This window comes from Papio anubis, chromosome 12, assembly GCF_008728515.1.
Source record: "Papio anubis isolate 15944 chromosome 12, Panubis1.0, whole genome shotgun sequence".
Classification (NCBI taxonomy): domain Eukaryota; kingdom Metazoa; phylum Chordata; class Mammalia; order Primates; family Cercopithecidae; genus Papio; species Papio anubis.
Window position 1 is genome coordinate 77,053,725 of NC_044987.1, and position 26,641 is coordinate 77,080,365.

General features: G+C 53.4%; 1 protein-coding gene across 4 annotated transcripts in view; it reads left to right on the top strand.

The window, feature by feature from the left end:
* The window catches only part of KCNC1 (potassium voltage-gated channel subfamily C member 1), a 48,575-nt gene extending 22,857 nt beyond the window's left edge, over window positions 1-25,718 (top strand). Inside the window, exons 2-4 of one of the 4 annotated variants that reach the window (XM_003910162.5) lie at window positions 14,321-15,254; window positions 22,114-22,302; window positions 24,333-25,718. In XM_003910162.5, coding sequence (XP_003910211.1) covers window positions 14,321-15,254; window positions 22,114-22,302; window positions 24,333-24,397 — 1,188 coding nt within the window. In that variant the 3' untranslated portion in view covers window positions 24,398-25,718. Of the gene's footprint in view, window positions 1-14,320; window positions 20,488-22,113; window positions 22,303-24,332 lie in introns of those variants that run through there. The other 3 variants (XR_002517054.2, XM_021925985.2, XM_021925983.2) reach the window with 3 other exon arrangements.
* The last annotated feature ends 923 nt before the right edge of the window (window positions 25,719-26,641 follow it).

A 26,641-nucleotide genomic window follows, 5' to 3' on the forward strand; every position in this document is an offset into this window, starting at 1 on the left:
TGCCCCCTTGAGAGGCCTATACAGGCATACCTCGGTGATATTGTGGGCTTAGTTCCAGACCGCAGCAATAAAGTAAATATCGCAATAAAGCAAGTCACATATTTTTTGGTTTCTCAGAGCAGATAAAAGTTACATTTATACTATACTGTACACTATTAATTGTGCAATAGCATTATGTCTAAAAAATGTACACATCTTAATTTTTAAAAAAATACTTTATTGCTTTAAAATGCTAACAATCATATGAGCCTTCAGTGAGTCATAATCTTTTTGCTGGTAGAGGGTCTTGCCTCAGTGTTGATGGCTGCTGACTGATCAGCGTGGTGATTGCTGAAGGTTGGGTGGACATAGCAATTTTGTAAAGTAAGACAACAAAGAAGTTTGCTGCATCAATTGACTCTCCTCTTCACAAAAGATTTCTCTGTAGCATGTGATGCTGTTTGACAGCATTCCATCCACAGTAGAACTTCTTTCAAAACTGGAGTCAGTCCTCTCAAACCCTGCTGCTGCTTTATCAGCTGAGTTTATGGAATATTCTAAATCCTTTGTTGTCATTTTAACAATGTTTATAGCATCTCCACCAGGAATATATTCCATCTCAAGAAACCACTTTCTTTGCTTATCCATAAGAAGCAACTCCTCATCTGTTCAAGTTTGATCATGAGATTGCAGCAATTCAGTCACATCTGCAGGCTCTACTTCTAATTCTAGCTCTCTTGCTATTTTCACCACATCTGCAGTGACTTCCTCCACTGGAGTCTTGAACCCATTAAAGTCATTCATGAGAAGTGGAATCAACTCCTTTCAAACTCCCGTTAATGTTGCTATTTTGACCTCCTCCCATGAATCACAAATGTTCTTAGTGACATCTAGAATGGTAAATTCTTTCCAGAAGGTTTCAATTGACTTTGCACAGATTGATCAGAGGAATCACTATCTATGGAAGCTATAGCCTTATGAAATGTATTTCTTAAAGAATATGACTTGAAAGTCAAAATGACTCCTTGGTCCATGGGCTTCAGAATGGATATTGAGTTAGCTGGCAGGAGAACAACATTCATCTCCTTGTACATCTCTATCAGAGCTCTCAGGTGCATTGTCAATGAGCAATAAAATATTTTGAAAGGAATCATTTTTTTCTGAACAGTAGGTCTCAACAGTGGGCTTAAAATATTCAGTAAACCATACTCTAAACAGATGTGCTATCATCCAGGCTTTGTTGTTCCATTTCTAGAGCACAGGCAGAGTAGATTTAGTCTGATTCTTAAGGGCTCTGGGACTTTCAGAATCGTGAGTATTGGCTTCAACTTAAAATCACCAGCTGCATTAGCCCTTAACCAGAGAGTCAGCCTGTCCTTTGAAGCTTTGAAGCCAGGCATTGACTTCTTCTCTCTAGCTATGAAAACCCTTGATGGCATCTTGTTCCAATAGAAGGCTGTTTAATCTGCATTGAAAAATCTATTGTTTGGTGTAGCCACTTTCGTCAGTGATCTTAGCTAGATCTTCTGGATAACTTGCTGCAGCTTCCCCTTCTCTATCAGCATTTGCTGCTTCACCTTGCACTTTTATGTTATGGAGAGAGCTACTTTCCTCAAACCTCATGAACCAACTTCTGCTAGCTTCAGACTTTTCTTCTGCAGCTTTCTCACCTCTCTTAGCCTTCCTAGAATTGAAGAGAGTTAGAGCCTTGCTCTGGATTAGGCTTTGGCTTAAGGGAATGCTGTGGCTGGTTTCATCTTCTATCCAGATCACTCAAACTTTCTATCAGTAGTAAGGCTGTTTTGCTTTCTTATCATTCATGTCCACTGGAGTAGCACTTTCAATTTCCTTTTAGAACTTTTCCTTTGCATTATTCAAACTTGGCTGACTGTTTGATGCAAGAGGCCTAGCTTTTGGCCTGTCTCAGCTTTCGACATGCCTTCCTCACTAAGCATAATCATTTCTAGCTTTTGATTTAAAGTGAGAGACATGAAACTCTTCCTTTCACTAGACCACTTAGAGACCATTGTAGGGTTATTAATTTGCCTAACTGCAATATATTGTGTCTCAGGGAATAGAGAGGCCTGAGGAGAGAGAGAGATGAGAGAATGGCCAGTCAGAACACAGATAACATTTATCAGTTAAGTTTGCCATCTTATACAGGTGTGATTTGTGGTGCCCCAAAACAATTACAATAGTAGCATCAGAGATGAATGATCACAGGTCACCATAACAGATGTAATAATAATGACAATTGGAAACATTGCTAGAATAACCAAAATATGACACAGAGACACAAAGTGAGCATATGCTGTTGGAAAAATAGCACGGGTTGCCACAAACTTGAATTTGAAAAAAAATTGCAATATCTGTGAAATGCAATAAAGCAAAACGCAGTCAAACGAGGCATGTCTGCATATCCTATATGGAGCGCCTTCCTACTCACTGCCTAATCTGGGAATCTTATTCACGTATTTCTTATTCCAATCTGTGGCTTTCTCAAAAAAATGTTTGAGGCACCTAAGACACACCTACAACAGAACCCTTAAAAATAAAGAAGAAAAAATACATGTAGTATAATGAAGAAAAGAAATAGCTATACCCCAAACCCAGGTACAGGATTCTCCTAGAATTGAGCACTAAATTTAGCCGAGCTCCCTGGCAGTCATAGCAAAAGAGAAAATGTGAAGGGTTTTATGACTCATCATTTACTAACAGGAATGCAGACAGGCGTACTAGGAGACACCTGCTTGTTCTAAGCCCTGAAACACAAGAGGAATTTCCCACGTGGGATTCTGGTATTCCTCCAAGTCTAAGATGCTAATGGGAGAAGGTGAGAGGAGACCCCCATTAGCCTCCGTGTTTATTTACTGTCTGCTCTCCAGGAGGAACTCTCAGTCCACAGGAGCAGGTGCGATATGGGCTCCCGATTGGTCCTTCTGGGGGCCAACACTCAGGCTTCCTGGCCTGTGGGACTGCAGGGGGCACTGTGGGACAGCACACCACACTCCCTAAGGCCTCCCCTAGGGCCCTCTGTACCTGCTGGTGGCCAAGAAAGGTCAGAGTCTCCAGATCCGGCTACAAGGGCACTTCCATGCCACCTTGCGCAGTGGGGCCTGTGCACGCGCCGCCTGCCGCTTAGGGGGCTTATGAAAGGCGATGAAGTCCATTGCTCCCAAGGACAGAGAGACTGATCCAGTGCTGAGACCTCAGGCAAGATTCTATCCCTCTGAATCGCAGCTCCTCATCTAGAGAGTGACGTGATAACACCGCACTGGGCTGGCATGGGGTTTAGACGGGACAGTGCATGGAAAGCCCTGGAAGCAGGGCCTGCCCAAGACTCAGGAACCTGTTGTCATCTCTCTTCTTGTTACCAGAGTTAGGCGGGAAAGTAGGCAGCTCTGGCTTGAGCCCCACTCATCCTGCGACCTTGGGTGTCATTTCCCTCCTGAGCCCTGAGGCAGGCAGGGTTCCACGTGGAAAACCCTGCAAGCATGGGGACAGGAAGTCCCCCTCACCTCGAGGACCGTGTCTCTCACTGACTGGAGGCCACAGGACTGGGTCTTGGACACACTTGGCCTCGTCCACAGGAAGCTGGCTGTGCGCCGCACCGGCGGTTCCCACCAGGCTGTCCTTGGCTCCTGGTCCCTTAACAGGCAAGTGGTAGCAGAAGCATAAAGAATTAGAGAGAAAGGCCTAAAACCGAACACATTTCTCCCTTTAACTATTGCGCTGCTCACCTTCCCACCTCCCTCACCTCTTGGTAATTTGTGAAAAACAAAAACAAAATTCTGTGTTTGGATATTTGATGTTTGTGCAGGGCCGCCTCGACCAGCTCCCAGAATGCCAGTGTGCAAGGGAACCAGCAGTCTTGGGATTTTGCCCTGGATCTGGGGAAGTCCTAGGCACTTGGCCTTTTCCTCCACACCCCTCAATGTTGTCTTACTTCCTAGGGTGTGTTATTACTGTCCCCATTTTAAGAATGATGGAATTGCATCTTCAAGAGGTTACTAGCCCATAGTCATATGGTTCGTGGCTGAGCTGGGATTCAAACTCAGGCCTCTGAAGCCAAGTCCAGGCCTCCCTTCCTTCCACCATGCCGCCTACTTCCCAGCACCTACAGTGGTCCATTATGCATCAGACCTACCTAGCATGTGGGTCTCATCTGGCCCCATGGATCCGAAATGTGAGGATTGGCTGGTGGCATCAGAGCCACCTGGGGCACAAATTAAAGGTGAATTTCTGTTCCCACCCGTAACTACTGAGCCAGAGTCTCTGGGCTCTGTGCTTGGATCTCCCCTCAGTCACTCTCCCCAGAACTCTCCCTCCCCTGCCATCCTGCCCATCACACCAGCCTCTGCCCACTCCTGCCTCTTTTGTTCCCCACCAACCACCTCCAGGGAAGGGTTCTTACTCCCAGCTCTCCTTACCACCCTTCCGGGGGCATGGGTTTAGCCCCCACCAGGGCCTCCTTGTTGCTAAATCCAGAGATAGCTCCACCAGCCCCATCCCATGGGATCCCTCTGAGGCTGTCTCCTCAGGGTGACCCTCCCCCCTTTTACGGCAGGACAAGTGTTGGCCATCACTGGACATTGGTCACCTGCTGCTGGACCAAGCTCAGCCTCACTCACACTGCATGGGCTGAGCATGGGAAGGGACAGGTCTCTGAAGGACAATGGTGGCGTTTTGTGCCTTAAACTCCCAGGCACCTCTCAGTTTAGCAGTTCCCATTCCATGACTAGAAGATTCTAGGCTTTTCTACATCAGAGACACTTTGATCCTAAACCTTTGGACAGGACCAGGGCGGGAGGGTCCACCGGAGCTTCAAGGCAAGAGGCTCTGTGTGGGGGCTCAGCGGTGTGTCTGAACACTTCCTTCTTGCTCTCTGTGTATTATTTCAACTCACTGTTACAACCACTGGGAGGCAGACAATGAAGGCTCGGAAAGGGACAGTGACTTGACTACGGTCACCTGGTTGAGTCAGGCCTAAAATGCAGGCGGGTGTGACGTCACGGTCCTGCCGTTTCTGCTCCAGCCACTGCTTCCTCTGATGGGACTCCAGCTGCATTGACTGGATCTCGAAGGCAGGTGGGCCTGAGGGATCAGAGGGGCCTGGAGGGCTGGAGGGATACTGCCTGAGCCAAGACTTGATGAGGAAATTGCCACACTGGAGCCCAGTGCTGATGCTCCTGGAGAATGTGGTTCCCTCTCTGGTCCTGCTGAGCGCTCTGCACCCCTGGGCTACTCCCTCCCCGCGCTGCGCCTCTGTCTCTCCATTCCCACCCACCAGGCAGCTTTTGCAACCTCCTCTGAAGACCTCCTCCATCAGTGCTCTGGGCTTCTAATGACCAGGTTTCCACAAGCCCAAGGTGCCACTGATGTAAGACATGTGTGGATACAGGAAGAAATACCATTTCAGGATGTGTGCATTTTATATGTTTCAACTTTCAAAACAAAGATATGCATCTTGGGATGAAAGTACCATGGGAACCCCTGCCACCTCAGGATGGGCCAGCCCAGCTGTTGTGGGGGCTCTTTCTGGATATGACCCAGGTCTACGGTCCAGAGAATGAATTCAGTGACGGGGGCGTTGTCTCTTTGGCTGTCTGCGCTCCCTGAGGCCGGGGCGCTGCCTTTTCTGGCTGAGGCTCTTCCCTTTCTCAGATTGAATCCTGGGATGGAAAGTGTCAGTGTGGAGATGCAGGGGACTCCTGAGCTGGGCTGGCTCAGCCCCCCACTCTGCCTATCACCTTCCTCTGGGTCCAGGACAGTCCCAGGGAAAGGGGCACACCCCTGGGGTAATGAAGGAGTGACCATCTCTGGTATGGAAAATGGTCAGGGACTTGGGTTGAGTCTCGGCTCGGAGAACACGTGCCCAGAGTGCCCAGCCAGACCCTGGTTCCCTGGGAGATGGCCCAGACATGCACATGCACACACTGACACCCATGCACAGCACCCCCCAACACACTCCCCACACACGCAATGCACACACCCACACCCACGCACAGACCCCCACACCACCCCACACACGCAACACACGCCCACACACACAGACCCCCACACACCACCCCACATATGCACATATACACACCCACACCCACACACCCCCCCACCACCACACCAAGCACACACGCACATATACACACCTACTACTCACTAATCCCCCCCACACCCACCCCAATTTACTCACCACCACACACACCCACTCACAAACCCCCACACACCACACCACACACGCAACACACACACAGACCCCCCAGCCCCCCACATGCACATATACACACCCACACCCACCCCCACACCACCCCACACACACACAATACACACCCACTCACAAACCCCCACACCACAGCACACATGCAATACACACACACAGACCCCCACACACATGCACATATACATACCCACAACAGATCCCCACACACCACCCCACACACACAATGCACACCCACACACCGATCCCCACATCACCACCCCACACATGCTCATATACATGCACCCACACACACCCCCACACCACACACATGCACATGTACACACCCACATCCACACACAAACCCCCACACCACACCACACACGCAATACACACACACAGATCCCCACACACCACCCCCACACACATGCACATATACACGCCCCACACACACACCCCCACACAGCACTCACATACATGCACATGCATTAATTTTACATCTCTATGTAGCCCTCAAGACACGCCAATTCCCACATGTCCCCATAGATACACATACACACCCCACAAACCACATATAGCCCCATATACACACACACACAACACAAACCACACATAGCCGTGTAGACACACATATACATACACACCACACATCACACACCACACAGTCTCATACACACACACAACACCACCCCACACACGTATCCATACAAACACACATACCACACCATAGCACCATACACGCACACACATAAACACACGACAAACCACACAAAGCTCCATACACACACTCACACATACCACTCCATACCTGCCTCCATACACACAGGCAAACACTCCATATGTGTTCCCCACACACCCCATACATGTCCACATACAAACACACCCCATGTATGTCCACACACATACACATGAATCACATACAGCACATGTAGCGACCATTTACACAAAACTTGTGCACAGGCCTAGAGTCAGGTCATGTAGACAGGACACACCTATCCCACACTGACACTGCCCACCTCCCTAACACTGCCCGCAGCGCAGACTTCCCCAAGCAGGCTGCCACACAGCCGTGTTCCTAGAACATGCTCACACACACTCTACTCACACCCTCCACGGAGCACCCTGGGGAGCTCCTCCCGTCCACTGCCCCCTGTGCCGGTGCAGCATCTGACACCCAGACACCGCGCTCAGGGGCCAGGCCTCCTGGGCCTGATGGTGCAGGCATTTATTGACAGAACAAAAAAGAGACTGGACCCCTAACCATCCCATTTCCTCCCTGCCCTCCCTCCCAGCCCCCAGCTGGCCCAGCACACTGTGGGCATTCCCGGCCCGCGGAAGTCCAGATGAGGCTAATTCAGTTTCTAAACCCAACTCAACTGACAATTTATTTAGGACAATTGGCCATCCCGCCTGCTCTGCATCACTGACTCCGCATGGATTAACTCAAAGGCTGCACACCCCCGCTGGGCAGATTTAATTAGGCGGAAAAACTGACCTGAAGCCTCTGGGGGCCTGGGGCCTGGATGTCAGCCAGGGCTCCCCTGATTAGTTATCACATGCCCCCAGTGCCTGCAGCCCTGCCCTGCCTCAGAATCCTCAGAGAGGACCAATCCAACCCTCACTGTACCCATGATGAAACTGAGGCCCAGAGAGGGGAAGGAACTCGCCAAGGTCACACAGCAAGTGAGCAGCTGCACCGGAATGTTGGTCCCTGCACCACATTACAGCCATCGCCTTGTTCCTGAAACGCCAGACTGCATGAACACAGCTCCCCAAGGCGAACCCCTGAACAGCTCCCATCCGAAAGGCAAGCACAATTTTCTAAAGATGACTGTGGCATAAATAATTCATAAATGAAAGTCATGGCACATATTGGTCATTTTAATAGATAGTAAATTGCCTTTCTGATTTATGGTTTCAGGGGTGGGGTTATGATAAAAATAACTTGGTAATTTATAAAACATTTTCTTAAGTCAACAGATCGTTAGTAGGTTTGTCTGACTTTACAGCCAACAGCTTCACCACCCTGGTTACCATAGAAATGGGATGCCTTGCTCTGTTGCCATGGCGACCACTTTCTAGAACACAATTGGTGGGTCTCTCATGGTTTGTGATTTCGTTTTGGGGGAAAAAAAGACGCCAGAAACTACCAGCTTGGGTTTATGCCGCATTGTCAGACGATCTCGCCTGTGTTGTCTTGAAATTCTACAGGGTGGCAACTGCCATGGCCAGGCTGGGTGACAGTTGCCCGAAGACTGCCCAGCAGAGCTCCCTCTGTGCCCCCTGTCAGACCAGCAGCCCAGGAGAGACTGGCCTCCCAGCAGGCCTGGATCCTGGGTGTGGTGGGACTCAGCTGCTGCAGGCATGGCATGTAGAAGGGAGACAAAGTCTGGCAGGTCACACAAAATCAGGATGCCCACGGGTGACAGGCACAGCCTAGGGTCGGGAAATCCGGGAGATGGCAGCCTGAGCAAGGAAGGCAGAGGAGGCAGAGGCAAGGTGGGCTGGAGCTGCCTGTCCTGTGGGAGGGGGACAGACACTGAGTCAGTTACACCTGGGGTCAGGAGAGAGAGGCCTGCAGGGAGCTGCCGGGGCACAGCCAGGGCCTGCATGTGCTCACAGTGCGAATGCTGTGCTGTTACCTCTGCTGCATCGTCTGTGTGTGCCGAGTGTGTATGCACGAGTGGTGCGTGTGTGCGCCTTGCAGTGCAGCACCCGAGTGTTTCTGGTGGCGTATGGCGATGTGTCTTTGCAAGTGCTATCTGGGCTCCTGTGTTTACTGTGTGGTGGGGACGTTGTTGTAGTTTGTGTGCCATGTGCACAGTGTCTGTGCTTAGGTAGTGGATGAGACGTTTGCTTTGGGTCACTGTGTGTATTTGTAGTCTGTGGGTGACTCTTCCATGTCTCTAGGTGGCTTGGATTGGGAAGCAGATAGCTCATGTGGGAAGCAGCCCCCTACTCTTGCCTGTGACCCTACAGCCCCGGGGATGACAGCCCAGGGTTGCCACATAGGCTTTTCTGAGGCTTACTAGGCAGAGGGTCCCTCTGCTGTTGACATTATACCTTGCTAGATAGGGGCAGTGTCCCCACCCAGGGGGCTGCTCTTGCCCCAGTTGCTAGCAGATTCTGGGCAATGAGGCCTAAGAAGCATTTAGATGTGGCTGGCTCCAGTCTTTGGATCCAGGTAACCCTGCTCTATCACTGGGCATAGGCACAACCTGCTCTTAGGGATTCTGGGCTGTGCCTGTTAAGCTCCTAGACAGAGCCATTTAGACACAATCGGGGGCAGCTCTCCAGTGGGTGGGGCTGCATTTGAGCTCTAGGAGCTTTGGCGACTCTGGAGGCAAGAGCTTAGGTTCTAGAGCTCAATACACTTGGGAGGCCTAGTCGGGTGAATCACCTGAGATCAGGGGTTTGAGACCAGCCTGGCCAACATGATGAAACCCCATCTCTACTAAAAAACACACACACACAAAATTAGCCAGGCGTGGTGGCGGGCACCTGTAGTCCCATCTACTCAAGAGGCTGAGGTGGAGAATCGCTTGAACCCAGGAGGCAGAGGTTGCAGTGAGCTGAGATTGCACCATTGCACTCCAGCCTGGGTGACAGAATGAGACACTGTCTTTAAAAAAAAAAAAAAAAAAAAAAAATCGCCGGGTGTGGTGGTGCAAGCTTATAATCCCAGCTACTTGGGAGGCTGAGGCGGGAACCCAGGAGGCGGAGGTTGCAGTGAGCCAAACATGCCACTGCACTCCAGCCTGTGTGACAGAGCAGGACTCCATCTCAAAAACAAAAACAAAAGAAAAACACCTGGGTCCAAGCCTCAGCCTCATCACGAGTGTTAAAACCTGGGCTTAGTCCCCGAACCTCCCTGTACCTGCATTTCCTCCTTGACACAATGGGGATATGACCCTGTCTCACCAAGATGGTGTGAGGACTGAAGGCGCATAGTAGGTCCTCAAGCTTTGGGAGCTTTTTCCTCTCTCCTTCCTATGCACAGCCAGCCCTGGAGAATGGACACAAGGGACCTCGGGCTTCGTTGCTCTTGCTCCAGCTGTGCCTGTGGCTGACCTCCTACTGGTTGAGACTTAGGAGGACACTGGGGTCTGAGCAGGCTGGGGCATCTTCCCCCGCAACCCTCTAGGGGTCCCTTGGGATTTGACGTTGCTGGGGCTCTGCCTGTAACAGAGAAGATCAGGCCTCACAGTAGCAGAGGACAGGAAGGCAGGCGCCCAGGGAGCCTGAGCAGGGCGAGAGGCCTGGCCTCCACCTCTACTGACTCTCTGGGGAAGGGGTCTTTGCACCTGGACCTGGCTTTTGCTGCCTGCTCCCCATCCTCCACTCCTTGGGCACTGGGGCCCAGAGAGGAAAGAATCTAGACAGGCTGTCCATTGATCCCTGAGAAACAAAGACTTTTTACCCTAATCTTATAAGGCCTGAGTTTTCTGATAGGGATCTGAACTGAGAGAAACACTTGAGATGAGAGCTCTGAGGCCCGTGGGGGCGCCTGGGAGTTACGGGGCACCTGGGAGTTACCAAGCTCCTGGGACATCAGTGCCCTCTCTGGGCTGTTCCCATGAGCCTTCCCAGGCACTAAAGAGCCGGAGTTGGAGATGGGCTTGCTGCCTCCCTAGGGTGCATTTAGAGATTCCTGGGGATTCCCTTCAGTTGCTGCCTCCTGTGGGCCACGGCTGTGAAGGGGAGCCTCAACTCAGGGGAAGGTCCACTTAGTAGGGCCCTGAAGGATGAATGGGATATTTCCAGACAGAGACTGACAGAAGCACTCTCCAGCAGAAGGAACAGCAGGTACAAAACCACGGAGGTGGGGAGACACTCTATGGTCAGAAATGGCAGAGGTGTGCATATGGCAAGAATGTTGGGTGCAGGCAGGGAGAGGACCCTGGGAAATTAAATGAGGCCAGGGCGTGGAGAGCCTCATGTGCCAGGCTGGGAAATTTGGGCTTTCTTTGTGGGCTGCATGGGCAGAGCTGGGATTCCAGTTGACAGCATCCTCTGGTAGCCAAGACTGAAGTCTAAAACATGCTTTGATGGCAGTGACCCTGCCCAGAGAGCGTCCCATATGAACAGAGGGTACAGTGGAGAATGGATGTCGGGGGGCGGTTTGGGAAGGGGATGTCCTGGCTGATAGGACAGTGAGGAGGGGAGGTGCCTCCGGCCTCCAGCCAGGATTGAGAGCCAAGTGAGCAATGGGCCCTGCCTCTTGGCACCGTTCGGTCACCCACAGTGTGCTTGTTCCTCTCCTCCCATACAAAGGCCAGGGCAGGGGGTGCAGCTGGGGGGGCCTGCCCTGCCCTCAGGGAGTCTCTGGGCTGTGAACACCAACCTCCAGGATGGGGCCTTCTAGGGGGACTCTGAAGCCAGATACCCAGCAGACCAGGATGTGTGTTTTAGCTCCAAGAGCCTTGGCGACTCTGGTGATGGAGAGAGCTCTGGAGCTCATTAAACTTGCAGCCAGAGTGGTGGCCTCTTCCTGTTGCTTCCACGTTGCTTTCCTGGTCTACCTCTGTGGTGCCCAGGTCTGGTCTTTCTGGATCTGGAAGTCATGGCTTTAAACCTCTACCCTGCCTCTCTCAAGTGCACACAAATTACTCTGACCTTTTTCCAGTCTCCTCTAGTTCATAAGGCTGAGGATTCAGCTTTTCAGTCCACTGCATTGTACTTGTCTCTGAACGTATCCTTCACCTGAGCTAGGTAGGGAGCTCCCTGAGGCTGGATTGAGGCCTTATTCAACTCTGCCAGGCAGAACTTGGTGCCTTGTGAGGAATGGATGGATGGGTGCATGGATGGATGGAAGGGAGGGAGGGAGGGAGGGACACAGGAAAGAGGGAGGGAGAGAAAGAAAAACAAAAAAGGAGGGAAGGGAAAAAAATGAATGGATGTATAGAAGGAAAGAAGGGAGGGAGGGAGAGAGAAAAGAAGGGAGGGAGGATGAGTGGATGGATGAGTGCATGAATGGATTTAAGAAAGGATGAATGGATGCAGGGAAGGAGAGAGGAAAGGAGGAAGGGAGAATGATGCGCTGGTGAAAGAAAGAAGGGATAGGCCAGGTGGGGTGGTTCTTGCCTGTAATCCCAGCACTTGGGGCAGTCAAGGCAGGAGGCTTGCCCGAAGCCAGTAGTTCAAAACCAGCCTGGACAACATAGAGAGACCCTATCTCTACAAAATATAAATAAATAAATAAATAAATAAATTTTAAAACAGAAAGGAGGGACAGATGGATAGAAGGAAGGATGCATATGGACCACACTTGATAGTGGCTCAGGAGACAGTTTTCTGAAAATTGCACAATGCTCTGAACCAACAGGACTAATAGTGTCCCCTTGGCATAGCTTAGGCAGATCTCTTCCTGTTTCTAGGCCTCAGCTCCCCATTCGTAGCACGTGGTGTCTACAGACTGCTCTCACTCCGTCATTCTGCGATGCCAGCTTTGTCGCTTCCCTTTGCTCCCAACTTCCCCCAACACAGAATGTGGTTTGGAAGGTCCACATACTTCTTGGTTCCCAGATCCCTGCCAGGTTGAGTGTCAGGCCCTGTGACCATGGTTAATCCAAACAAGACTGTTCTGGGACTTCCAGGGCACCCCCCTGGGTCGGGGAGGGGCATCACTGCAAACAAGGAGGCCCCTAGAGGCAGTATAGCTGCCTCCTGCTGCTGACACAGGGTGCAACCTCGGTCCTCCTCCAAGTGATCTATGAGGGCAGGTCAGAGAACAAAGGTGTCACCCCTTACAGACTGTAGCCCAGAGCTGCCTCCTGGAGATGGCACTGCTTTGGCCATGGCTAGGTAGGGAGAAGGGGAACCCAGAGGAGTAGGGTACAGTGAGGACATGCAGGCGGGAGTGACTATCTAGGCCCCTGAGGGCTGACTGGCAGGGGCCCATCCGCCCAGGGCAGGGCCAAGGGAGGGCACAGTATGTTAGAGTCCCGGTGGGCCTGGTAGGAGACTGTGAGAAGAGACCTTGCCCCAGGATCCAGTCTGAGCAGGAGGATTTGAAACTCAGAAAGCTGCTCGATTCTGTCTCCTCGGTACCCATGCCTGCTGCAGGCTAGAGAAGCCCAAGGGGGTCAGTAGATGAGACCTCCAAACCAAACCAAAGGGTCTCCCGAACCTCTTTGCAGGGGGCCCAGGGCCAGAGCAGGTGGTTCTGGACAGGCATTCCTTTTCACTGGTGCTGTCTGAGAGAGTAGGAGCCCACACATGTTTGGGAAGCCCCAGGCCTCCGGCAGCTTCTTCCTCCCTCCCACTCACACCCTTACCCTAGGGCTGGAAAGGAGTCAAGTAGAGCCTATGGGTTATGGTGCCTTTGGGGATCCCTGGTGCAATTCTCCTGATGCCTGAACCCTCAAACAGTCGCTCTCACAAAAGATCTTTCAGCCTCTATTTGAGTACCTCCAAGGACAGGGAATTCATTACCATGTTGTGGTGCAAGTTCCTAGGAAGACAGAGAGAGGGGGTACATTTTAAAAAGCTGTCTAAGACCATGGGGAAGACATACATTTTTTTCAGTTCTAGGCAGGATAGAACCTGAAAGAGACCACATGAGGGAGGTACAGACTCATGAAAAAGCAGCAAAGAGCCTGGAGTTGGGAGAACAAATGGAGATCTGGCCTCTGAGGGGCTTCATTCCACTCTAGCTATCCCCTCTTATTTCTTTGCAAACTTCAGCCCCAGCAGGCTGGGTACCTTTTATTGGGCAGGGTGTAGCTAAATGCCTTAACCAATCAGTTCCAAATCACAGTGGCTGAACACAATGGGAGTTTATTTCCCACTCAGGTAACAGTTCAATGTGGGTATTTGGCGGATGTCTTTCTTTTCAGGGACCCAAGCTCCTTCCCTCTGTAGTTACGCTAGTTCTTGGGGCTTCCACATTTAGCTGGCAATAGGGAAAGAAGAGAGCATCAATACGGGGAAGAAGAGAGCATGGAAGACAGAGTAGGAGGGTTTTAGAGCCTGCCCTGGCGGTCGTGCAGGTCCCCCGTGCCCTGAGGAGAGAAATGTGGCACGTTGTGATGCAGGGGGCCTAGTGCAGGCATCTCTCCCAGCCTGGCCCTGGGACTGGACAGAGGCAACCCAGGCTTCTCCACTCTGGGTGGGCCTCCCCCTGACACTGTGTCTTTATCCCCACAGTATGTGGCCTTCGCTTCCCTCTTCTTCATCCTGGTCTCCATCACCACCTTCTGCCTGGAGACCCACGAGCGCTTCAACCCCATCGTGAACAAGACGGAGATCGAGAACGTTCGCAATGGCACGCAAGTGCGCTACTACCGGGAGGCGGAGACGGAGGCCTTCCTCACCTACATCGAGGGCGTCTGTGTGGTCTGGTTCACCTTCGAGTTCCTCATGCGTGTTGTCTTCTGCCCCAACAAGGTAGAGTTCATCAAGAACTCGCTCAACATCATTGACTTTGTAGCCATCCTGCCCTTCTACCTGGAGGTGGGGCTGAGCGGCCTGTCCTCCAAGGCTGCCAAGGACGTGCTGGGCTTCCTGCGCGTCGTGCGCTTCGTGCGCATCCTGCGTATCTTTAAGCTGACCCGCCACTTTGTGGGCCTGCGGGTCCTGGGCCACACGCTCCGCGCCAGCACCAACGAGTTCTTGCTGCTCATCATCTTCCTGGCCCTGGGCGTGCTGATCTTCGCCACCATGATCTACTACGCCGAAAGGATAGGGGCACAGCCCAACGACCCCAGCGCCAGTGAGCACACGCACTTTAAGAACATCCCCATCGGCTTCTGGTGGGCCGTGGTCACCATGACGACCCTGGGCTACGGAGACATGTACCCGCAGACGTGGTCCGGCATGCTGGTGGGGGCCCTCTGTGCGCTGGCGGGCGTGCTCACCATCGCCATGCCCGTGCCCGTCATCGTGAACAATTTCGGGATGTATTACTCCTTAGCCATGGCTAAGCAGAAACTACCAAAGAAAAAAAAGAAGCATATTCCGCGGCCACCGCAGCTGGGATCTCCCAATTATTGTAAATCTGTCGTAAACTCTCCACACCACAGTACTCAGAGTGACACATGTCCGCTGGCCCAGGAAGAAATTTTAGAAATTAACAGAGCAGGTAGGAAACCTCTTAGAGGCATGTCGATCTGACCTTTCACCTCCGCCCCTTGTAGCGATGATTCCAGATCCAGTCAGACTGCTTCCTTAGTTCCGTGGGTGACCCCGGACCCCGCACTCAGTCTCGAGGTGTGGAGCCTGAGGGCCCAGGGAGATGCTGGGCGGCCAAATTCAGAAGGCGAGAGCCTGCTAGAGGAACCTCACTGGTGCCCCTGGGTAAGGAGGTTGACGCGGTTGGTCTCCTGATGTTCTGAAGAGACAACGCGGCCCGCCAGGTTGCTGAGGACTAACTTAGCAGGAGCCAGGGGGCTCTGCTCGGCGGGGCAGGAGTCCCGCGTGAGGCTCTGACTCAGGCCACTGACCCGGTGTTGGGACAGGGCGGGGGCGGGTGTGATTTGGAAATGCCAGACAGCCTTTGATCTGGTCCTTACCACAGCTCCCTTCAGGCTGTGTAGAGGGCAGAGATGGTGCATGGGATCTGGGCAGGAGGGTCCCTTGCAAAGGCAGGAGCAAGGGTTCTCACCCCCAGCAGAGCCTGTCTCCATAGCTGAGTAGAATTCCTGCCCTGATTCGGGCTGCCCAGCTCGAGATCCTTCCCAGGAGACACCTGTAGCCCTCCGTGACAAGCTTACTTACCCCATAGCATGCCGAACCAACTCATCTTCTACCACCACTCTAGAGTTTAGCCTTTATCTTTAGGAACCTGTTGGAGTGACTCTAGCTTTCACGTTGTCTGTTTGGGTTGATGGTCGAGTGGGAGTTTCCGGTGACCTGATGGAAGCAGCTGCCGAGCAAAGGACTAGAGGGGGCCGCCACCCTGGGCAGCTTAGATGAAAGCGCTACAGACCAGCAACAGCCTCCCACCGAGGGTTCTCCCCGTTTCCAGCAGTAGGGACTGCAGCAGCAATATAGACATCCCAACCAGCGTACAACCACTTTCCCGAGAATTCACTGGGGGCCGGGAGGGGGGAGGGGGGCATGAAACAATACTAGTCACCGTGGGATATATTCTAATATTCCATGGCTAGTGGTTCGTTATGGGACTATCTCAGTTTTATGAGAACCTGCACATAGCACATAAAGTTGATCATGGGGCTCTGGTCCGAAGATATAAAGCCCATAGTCTACCTCTACCCATGGAATACCATCGACTTATTCTGTGGACACAGGGATTTCAAAGGAACAGATGACCCAGAGAAGAATGACAGCACTGAGTAAGAAGGAGTGCCGGGTGAGCGGGAGGTTGACATGACAGTTAGGTGGCATTTAGTCTATGAAGGACCTCCCCATGCCCAGGCCTGGCAGGAGGCTGCGTGGCTAGCTCAGCCCCAGGTGGGGAAGTTTCCCCCTGGTTTGGGTGGCCTCTCCCAGTGGACGAATGATTTTCTTCCCTGCTATCATGCTCTCTGACCCACCACCCCATCCCGATCCTCTCCTGGCTTTATCCCACAGCTATGCTGGCCCAAGCACTACGCCCAAGGCCCATTTCTTTGCCCATGGGGGCTTCCCGGCCCTTTCACCCTGCCTCATACCCTCCCCTTCCTGGGATTTCTGTAGGTGCCTGAGAGGAACATGGCCAGGGGTGGGCAGGGGTCTCTGAGGCTGAAACAGCTCCGAGCTCTCTGCTTTGGATTAGCTAGTTACTTGATTTCAGGAGCTGCCAACAGGGCTCTGGGCCTCTAGGGGGAAGGTGTGGGCTGGCCCAGGCCCCAGCTTCCATGTGGGCCTAGCAAGAAGAGCTCAGCCTGAGTGGCATCACTGTGGCACTACCTGGTCCTTCCTTTGCATCCTCCCCAACACTGGATCTTTCAGGATTTTTGCCCCAAGCACGGTTGCCCCAGGCCAGCCAGTCAAGAATCCCCACTGCTCTCCAGGCAGGCCCAGATTCCTCTGTACTCTTGGACAATGACAGTATTATCCTGTGCGGAGTCCCCCTGCCCCCCAGGGAATGCAGATGTGTTTGTTCAGACATGCACACGAGCTAATCCCAGGACACAAAACCTGTAAAACCCATGCACTCCTGTGGGATTGCCCCTGGGCTCCACAGTCTCTCCCCAGCTCTGCTTTTGGGAGCCACCTTGCCCTAGTCTCAGGTTTCAGGGGCCCAGAAAGTTCTGGCTTGGACAGTCTCTGTGACTGAGGAAGTATTTGGGGCCCTCCCAAGTTTGCCCACTGGAGCTTGGATGCCTGGATCCCTCCTGCCTCCCCAGCATCCCAGCTGTGCTCCCAAGCCCTTCCCAAGCACTCACTTCCCAGTGGTGTTGGTGCTGTCCTGATATCCTGACCCCCGAAGCTCCAGCCTCATCCCTCACCAGAATACTTCTCCCTCCAAAAGCTGGCAGGTGAGACCTCGGCTATCCACCACCAAGAGGAGCTGTGGTCTTTAGGGGCGTCGTCCCCACCTCTGCACCCCGGAGTTCTTCCCATTCGCCTTTTTTCCTACTTGCAGCCATGCACCTAGATGGGCATAGGGTTGGGGTGAGTTTGTGGGAGAGTGAGGGGGAGGCCAGGGGCAAGGAGGGTAAATGTGGCCCCATGGGAATTGTGAGAGATGAGATGCAGCCCCCCAAGACCTTTCTAGCCTCACTGTACCCCCAAGGCAGTCTAGTGGCCTCGCCAAAACCTGAGGTTCTCCAATTCCACTTTTAAAACCAGAGTTAGGGGCTGTGTGTGGCATGCTGGGTTCTGAGGGCATCCCTCCCGCCCCCCCAGGCCAGCCCCCAGTGGTGCCAGCAGCACCTGCCCCTCACCTCCACCTCTTGGTCTCGCCTGAAGCCTCAGTCTGTGTGTCTGTCCCAGGGACAATCTGGTCTCCTCCTCTGTGCTGTGGCTGGCATGGCCTCAGTGTCTGAGGTCTTGTCCTGGGAGGGGTATCAAGAATCCAGTTCTCACCTGGTTGTAAGACCTCTTGGGGGATGCTAGGAGGGCACCCTGGCACAGCCAGGGATTGCCTGGGGCTGAGGGGCCTAGGAGAAGCTACTTCTCTCCCAGAAAGGGGCTCCCTCCTGCATCTGCATTTGGACGCCCAGACCGCCCGCTCTGGACAGCCCACAGTGCCTCCTCCGTCCTGCCATGCCCATTCGCATGTGTCTTGTCCATCTCTGCTCCTGTGATGTGGGTCAGTCCTTTGTGGTGCCGCGTCCAGGGCTGCAGGGTCCCACGTTGGTGAGCAGGGGGTGGCCAGGAGGGAGGGGTGGTGGCTGGGCTCCCTTCCTGCCCATGGCACCTAGAACAGCCGCGAGGTCCCAGAGAAGCCCCTGCCTGGGTTCCCTGGGAGCTAACCCTGCAGCCTCTGGGTTATCTTTGGCCAAGGGGTCTAAAGTCCCCTATCCCCAGCCCCTCTACTTCCCCTGCTGGGCTGCAGTGGCTGCCCAGTGAGTGGTGCTATCCATGGGTGGGGAGGGTGCTGGGCAGAGCTGACTAGGCAGCGGGTGGGGCTAAAAGAGTTTCTGCAGGGACCCAGCTGCAGGGTCAGCAGCATGGGCCCTGAGTGGGGTCCTTGTTGTCCTCAGGTGGGCTGTGGGGGAAGTAGCGGAGAAATGAAGTGACACTGCGGGCCAGGCATGGGTGTTCTTTTCCGTGTTGTTCACATTTTCTGTCTTTCTCTCTCTCTCCACTAATGTTTCTCTCTCTCTCTCCTCGTTTTGTTGCATGACTTGTGCCGGTTCTCGTGATTGTTCCCTGCTCGTGTCTCACAGACTGTCCCCATTTAGCCTGGGACTTTTTTCCTAAGTCCCCAGCTGGGCAGATCCCTTGGGGCTAAACCCAAGGAAACGCCCAGCAACCCCCACCCCACCCCAGCCCCGCGTGCGCCCCTCTGGTGCCCGCAGCTGGTGTGAACAGTAAGTACTTTGGTGGTGCCTGGAGACCAGGGCAGAAAAGCCAGCTCTGCTGACTGAGGGCCCAGCCTCGGGTTCTCCTTGCTCCAAAGTTTAAAAAAAAATGACCCTCTCTCGGATGCTCATCTCAGCCCATTTCAAGCCTGGAAACCATCTCTGAGACGCTCTCCATGCTGCCATTTCATCACTGCAGGCCTGTGGGTCTAGTGGGGGCCTGGGGGCCCTGGGCTGGGGGAGGCAGGGCCCCCAGCCTCTAGAAAGCAGGTGGGAACGGAGGCTCCTAGCCACTATCTCATCCAAAGGACGGGGCAGGGGCGGGGGCTTACACCTTTGGCCTTCTTCACGGGTTTCCCAAATTTATACAGTTGGCCCCTCCTTGATTTCTCTTTCTTCCAGCCACCCCTCTGGAGTGGGGGAGGGAGAATGCCCCAGTTTCTGAAAGCATCTTAAACCACAGATAGACTAACAGCCAGTGGGACTGGGCCCATTCACAGAGCAACACTTAAACTTCCCCACCCAATCATTAGCCCCTCCTCAAAGGTTAGGGTTGAGAGAAGAAGCACGCCCTAGAGGTGTCCCAGGAATCCCCCAGGAGGGAAAGGTGCCAGGCTGTCATCCCTCTAGGGATCCCTGATGGATGCTGCTTGTCCCCTGCCCAAAACCATCCCCAACTTTGGGCCCTTTAGAGATTGTGGGAGCTGGGAGCCCCCAGGGCCTGGGGGCTTGTGGGCAGAGCCAGTGGGCGGGGGCCCAGCATTCAGAGCCAGAGAAGGGTCTCAGGTGGCACCATCTCCGCAGAGGCAGACGCAGAGGCAGAGAGAAGGCACCCCTCCACTCTGACCCATCCCCCCCAGGCAAGAACTGCAGGCTGTGGACACCTCCCCTGGCAAAGGATGGCCAACAGAGACTCCGAGAGTCCTCACTCCCCTCCCAGAAGGAGACGCTGCCTGGAGGACCCACTGTTCTCCCCTTGAGGAAAATTCATGCAGGGTGCTATGGGCCTCAACCCCCACATCGTCATCCGCATCCTCTCCATAATGTTTCCCTCCCCTCTCCCAGCACCCTCCTCCCTCAGCCCGGAGACCCTTGGATGGAAGACGGGGCCAGCCAGAGTGGGAGGCAGGACCAGCGTGTCTGTGAGCACATGTGTGTGCCTGCAGACATGCCCCCAGACCCCAGAGATGCCCCGGCCCCAGTCACATGGTGTCAGAGTTACCTTGGCAACTGGCCTTTTTGGTTCAGAGTAAATTGGGAAGTGAAGCCCCTGGGATTTGTCAAGAAACGCACTGTACGTGAAATGCTTTGCCATCTTGTACGAAAGACTTTTTTTTAAGTTCCAAAATTATGATGGGATTTTTTTGGATTTGCTTTACGAATAAACCTGATTGGTCCATTTCTCTTTTGACTGACTGCCTCTTTGTAGTGACATGATGTGTACACGGGTGGTGATCCCACCCACGTGCACGCCCAGTGTGTGCACGTGGGGAAGGATCACTTCTGCGTGTAGTTACATGATGTGAACAGGATCACGGGAGAGTGTTCAATCGGGTGGACATTGTCTCCAGCCTTTTCGCCCTGTCTACTCTTTCAGAGAGCCTCCCCTAACGTGGTCATGCCCAAGTTGGTTTCCCTCTTCCACAAAAGGGCTTGTGCTTGAGGCTCTCACCCTAGATGAAGTATTGGAGTTGGCTCCACCCTGGCCAGGAAGATTCTGCTTTGAGGGCAGAGAGTTTGCGGCAGGTTTGGTCCTCAAGAGTGATGGGATGGGGGCAAAGACCAGTTAGGGCTACCTCTATCAGCTCCAGAGGCTTCCACGGCTCTGCTCCAAGATCTTGGAGAGACGGGGCTCCTTGCTCTGGCCACATTTTGCCCCCCACCAAATGTGCTCCCAGACCTCCTCCCAGGCTTCTTCTCAGGCTGCCACAGAGGTCAGAACTCCAATTTCCCCCACCCAAGTCCATCAGCCGCTGTTGTCTTCTACACCTTCATCTGCCTTGCTTTGCCGGGGACACTGACCAGAGGGGACAGAGGAATGGGAGCCCCTCCCAAATCCATGTCCTGCTGTCACAGCCTCATGCATACATCCTTGTGGTGCCTGTGCAAGCTGACCAGGCCTGCTGGGGGCAGCATGGAGTGGAAGACACTGGCTTGATATGCGTGGGGACCAGAGCAGACTGAGTGATCAGCTTGGGTCCGTCCGTGTAGGGGATGGAGCAGATGGAGTGGTCAAATTGGGTTTGCATGGGCAGAGAGGAAACTGTGTGACCAGGACTGGTCTGTATGGGGGTCGGGGCATACAGTGACTGGACCAGGTCCGTGTGGGAACAGAGTAGACTGTGTGACCAGGCTTAATCTGTACGGGGAACAGGGCATACAGAGTGACCTGCTTGGGTCTGTACGGGGTTGGGCGGGGCGGGCGCAGGCTGAGTTATTAGATGGGGAGTGGGGGCGGTGTGAACCAGGTGATCAGATGAGATCCAAACGGGAGATGGGGTAGAGTAGATGAGGTGGTCTGGACGGGGCTAGGGAAGCCCAAGCAACTGGCTGGCTGCGGACGGGAGGCAGCCGGGCTCTGGTCAGCAGCAGAGGGGTCCAGAAAGGCCCCTCTCTGGGCTGGAGTGTTTCTGCGTGTCAGTGTCTGTCTTCTCCCTGAGCTGTGTGTCTGGCTCTTCCCCATGACTGCATCCACACCATCCTGTTTCATCGGCCCTGCCTGGGGCTCGGGGCCGACCCCCAGCACCACACCTGCTGGGCCCATCACCAACTCATCTTTTTGCAAACTTTGAGCAAACCCAGGAGTCCCCACTCCCAGCACTGTGGGCAGCCCGAAGGCTGCCTGAATGAGCTGAACTCCCCCAAGCCCCCTGCCTTGTGCCTTCCTCCCTCCACAGCCCGCCCGCTTTTCCGTCCTCAGGGACACTCGAGCTGCCCTCTGCCACTACCCCGCTTCTGGCCTGTCCCCCCCTGCCCCCCACTAAACAGTTTTCAGTGTCTCAATAGCTTCTGCTTATATGTTTGAAGATTCCAAACTGAATGGGGAGGTGGCGAAGGCCGCGCTGGCGAACGAAGACTGCCCCCACATAGACCAGGCCCTCACTCCCGATGAGGGCCTGCCCTTTACGCGCTCGGGCACCCGCGAGAGATACGGACCCTGCTTCCTCTTATCAACCGGGGAGTACGCGTGCCCACCTGGTGGAGGAATGAGAAAGGGTATGTAGAGGAAGCTGGAGCACTGTGCATCGTCCGGGCCGCCTCGCGCTCCTGCAGATGGGTGGGGAGGGCGGCGGGCAAGGGCGCTGAGGGGCAGGCAGGCACACCGAGGGGGGCAAGGATGGAGGGAGTCTGCCAGGGTCGGCCCCTGGAGGGCTGAGGTCCTTTCCCCCAAGTGAGATGTCAGGCTCGCAGAGAGAACCTGAGGCCCTGGCAGCTGTGGATTGGTATTGAGCTGGGAGTTGAGAGGTGACTGGACAGGTTGACTTTAGGCCATGACCCCAAGGCAGGGGGTATCCAGGAATGCAGGAGGAGCCTTGACTCCCCTAGGTTGCTCTGGCAGATGGCAGGTCAGGTCCCAAAGGCAAAGTGATCTCTCCTCTCCCCTGGTTGAGGAGGGCAGTGGAGTGGGCCAGGACCCTGTGAACTTAGCTACCCAAGATCCATGTTCTTGGCATGGAAGAGGTATCCTTGAAAGATAATCAACCCACAGGCCAGAGGGAGGAGAGGCAAGAAGAGAGAGATGTCTTCAGGGCTTGGGGGTCAGGCCATTGTCCTTGTAGTCAGAATATTGCCAGTGGCAGATCAAGAACTTGCCAAGAGAAGGTGGTTGAGCAGGACGATGCAGCGCCTTCCATCCCCAGCACCCATGAGCTTCTGCCCTGGGTGTGGTCAGCACCCTCTTGTGGTTGGTGAAGGCTGAGGCCACTGGTGGCCTCTGTTCCAGGTCTCCTTGTAGTCAGAACGCTAGGCTGACCCCACTGGAGAGAAAGGCTTCTCCTAGAGCTTCAGCACGGGCTGGGGAGAGGTTTGGGGTGGGGGCCCAGGGCGCCTGAGCTCAAGGCTCCAGGTACTGGCCCGGACCTAGAAGGCAGAGGACGCCTTTCTTGGTGCAGCAGACTGGCTGGGCAGCTCGTGCATGTCTTGGAGCGCCTCACACGCGCACACAGATGCATGCTGACTGGGGTGAGCAGGCTGGGTCAGAAAAGGAGTTGGGTTTTTGAAATCAACAGTTGGTGCAGCCTATGGTCACTCACAACTGCTCCAGTATTTGAAGTGATTAAACCATATGCAGGAGAAAACACGGAATGCAAAAGCAAAGGCAAACCGAGAAGAGCAGAGGCAGCCCGCACAGAGATGAGGGAACGTGGTTCTGGTCACTGGTGCTTAGTTGTGCCCACCTGGTCTAGGCTGGTCTCTGCTTCTCTGCCCTGCCCAGCGGTCCTTTGGGCCCTGGCACGGTATGCAACTCCCTGCATGGTGCTGCATGGCGGAGGGCTGCCAGCCTTCAGGAGGGTCCCATCCTTTGCACCGGCCATGGATGGGCCTGATGTTCCCGTTTGCGACTGGCTTTTTCCCAGTTGGAGGTGCTAGAATCCCCAGAAGCAGAATACCCAAAGAGTGAGGGGAAAAGCAGGTAGATGGTTCCCAGTGTCCGTGCCTGCCCAGGAAGCTCTCGTGGGCTTTCTGTCTCCGTCATCCTGAATGTTAGACCAATTGGTGTGGCCCCAAAGAGCAGGCAGGACAGTCTCTTTACTGTGCTGCCGGAAGCCCAGGGAGTGTGGGACAGGAGCAGACCCCCTCCCTGCAGTGGCTGGGAGTCCAGTGGTAAGCATGGTCCATAGGAGATACCCATTCCTCAGTCCCACCGAGGCTTAGGTGCCAGAGTCTTTGGGAGGCGCTAAGGGTGAAGTGTTCCCACCCACATCCATTTGGCCTGCGCTCTCATGGAGCCATGACAGCCGCCGAGGACTTGTTTTTCTCAGGCTAATTCTGAGCCACAAGGCATGCAGGTGTGTGAGTCAATGTGCAGAGCAGAAGTAGGGACTCATCCCATTCCCCTAGGAGAGAGAGAAAGAGGCGTGCTAGGCTGGCTCAGTGCATGGGCAAACCAAGCCAGCTGGAGAAGAATCTGCCTGCCTCTGCATGCGGCTGTTGTCTTTCCTCCTCCTCCTTAAAAACTAAGTACCAAGCGGGATGGGAGAGCCAAGAAGAGAAGCTCAAGTGTTAATTGTATTCTTTACATACAGATCTTTGCAAAGAAAGCCCTGTCATTGCTAAGTATATGCCGACAGAGGCTGTGAGAGTGACTTGACCAGGCGGCTTGGCCGAGGACACTGGTGGCTATTAAGCATCTGGGTGGATCTGCAGCCCCTCCTCACCCTCGGACAGAGTAAATTCACGCCATGCAGGTTTGCCGGACGAGTCCGAGTGGCCCAGGCATTGTACTAGGACGGACGTAGCTTTTTCTACGGCCAAATGGTAACTGACCGTAGAGGATTTCTTTTCCTTCTTTTCATTTTTTAAAATTTTATTTTATTTGGGGAGGGGGGGTGGAGGGGCTCCTTAGCATGACTTGCATGAAGTTAAACAGAAAACCCAGCAAACCAAACCCACCAACCCCCTGCAACTGTATGATTACCCTGAACAACAATAACGAAAAGAAAAACATCAAAAGCCCTCTATTTTCTTTCAAAGCTCTTGACTTTGACACACGTTGTTGGAGCCAAACTGTAACAGCGTTCGGTAGAAACCTGTACATTTCTGGGGGTGAGGGGTGAGGGGAGGAGGGACAGAGATGGGGAATGGATTGCTTCCTTTTTGTACACAAGATCGAGAGGAAAGCTTCCAAAAAGGGCAGTTGGTCAGTCATCGGTCATATTGACCTCACCTTCATAGTTCATCTCTCACGTGGAAACTGAGAACTTTGCTCCAAATAGAATTGTGGAAACTCGCACGGCTGCCTTCTTCCCCGTTTGGCATGCTTGTGACCCAGCGGACATCTCCCCAAGACCCCTGACAGCAGCTAGTCTAGGTTGATTCTCTCATCTTATTGGTGTAGATCCAGTGTGACCAACTTTCATAACAAATTGTTCATAGTAAATAATCACCACATATGGATTTTCCAAGTGTTCCATTAAAACCAGGATGTAGAGCACCAAAAGATCAGGACCACGGGAGGAGCACCCTCCTCCACCTTTACTAAGGCACAACCTGGCATCGTATGCAATTTAGTACTTCAGAGTAAAAACCTGCATGCCCAATGTTATGCAAAGCGATTCTAGCATGAAATAAATTTTGTATCATGGTTTCTGTATAGTCTAAAGCAGATTTGTTTTCCTGAAGCAGTCGGAGGTTTGCAGAGACACACTTCTGCATCTCGAATAAATATAGTATTTTCCCAACAGAAACAGAGGACAGTAGCTTGGCTTTGGTCTGATTCTAAAATTAGTGGGGTGGGGGGGAAGGATGATATTTTTGAAAAACACATGCTTGAGTTGAAAAAAATGCAACATCTCGAGCTTTCACTGCAGCTCACAACATTTCCTGGAAAGAGAGCAATGATGCTTTAGCTCAACGACCTCCCCTCCCTGGGCCCTGGCCCCCGATAATAAAAAACTGACTTTTGAGATGAAGCATGAATTTGGGTTTTTATTGCCTTCAGGCAGTGTCGTGGTTCTGGTCTGGGCCTCTGGTCCCCTGTGGCTGGGCTGGGGTAAACCTGGGCCCTGGCTGCTCTGGTCTCAAGGATCCACCTTCAGGTGCTTGTCGTCTCGCTGGGGGAAAGTCAGGCCCTAAGGAAGAAGTTGCCCTCTGCAGGTTGGTTGGGCAGGGTGGCCCCTTGGGCTGCAGATCCTGTTGGGTCAGGGGAGGGAGGCAGCTTTCAAAGCCACAGGGCTTATAAGGTCCTAAGACCAGAACATCCTCTAGGGGGTTCACCTGACCAGGAAACTTCTCCATGAATCATGCCATACTGATGGGCCATGTTAGAGCTCCCAGCCCCTTATGCAGACCATGGTCACCTCACTTCTAAGGCCATTCTTGACTCTGATGAAGCCAGAGGTAGGGTTTGACTGTCAGATCTGGGTGCCCTACCCAGCAGCACCCTTGCCAGGCCAAGTCTGATGGATGCCCTCATCACATACCCCTCTCTTGGCCTGGAGGCATCTTGGGAGGGGTAAAGCCCTCTCCTAGGGATCTTGACTGTCTTGGGTTTTTCACTTGGTTTTGGTGGCAAAGTGGAGGTTTGGGGTTCCAATTCTTTTCTATCCATTAGAGACTTCAGGAATGCTCAGGTGGAAAGAGTCCATAATGGTCATGAGAGTCAACCTCTGAGCGTTTTCCAGATGAGGAAATGAGGCCCAGAGAAGGGAGGGATCTGCCCAGGGCCACAGACAAGTGAGTGTCAGTCTCCCTCTGATTTTTGTCCCCTTGATGCCTCCCAGCATGGCCTGAGTCCATGATCAGATGGGCGGGTGGGAAGCTTCAAGTGTGTATCAAATTCTCATCTAACAGTTTTTCATCATCTCCAAGTATTGGCCTCAACTTCCTGATGCCC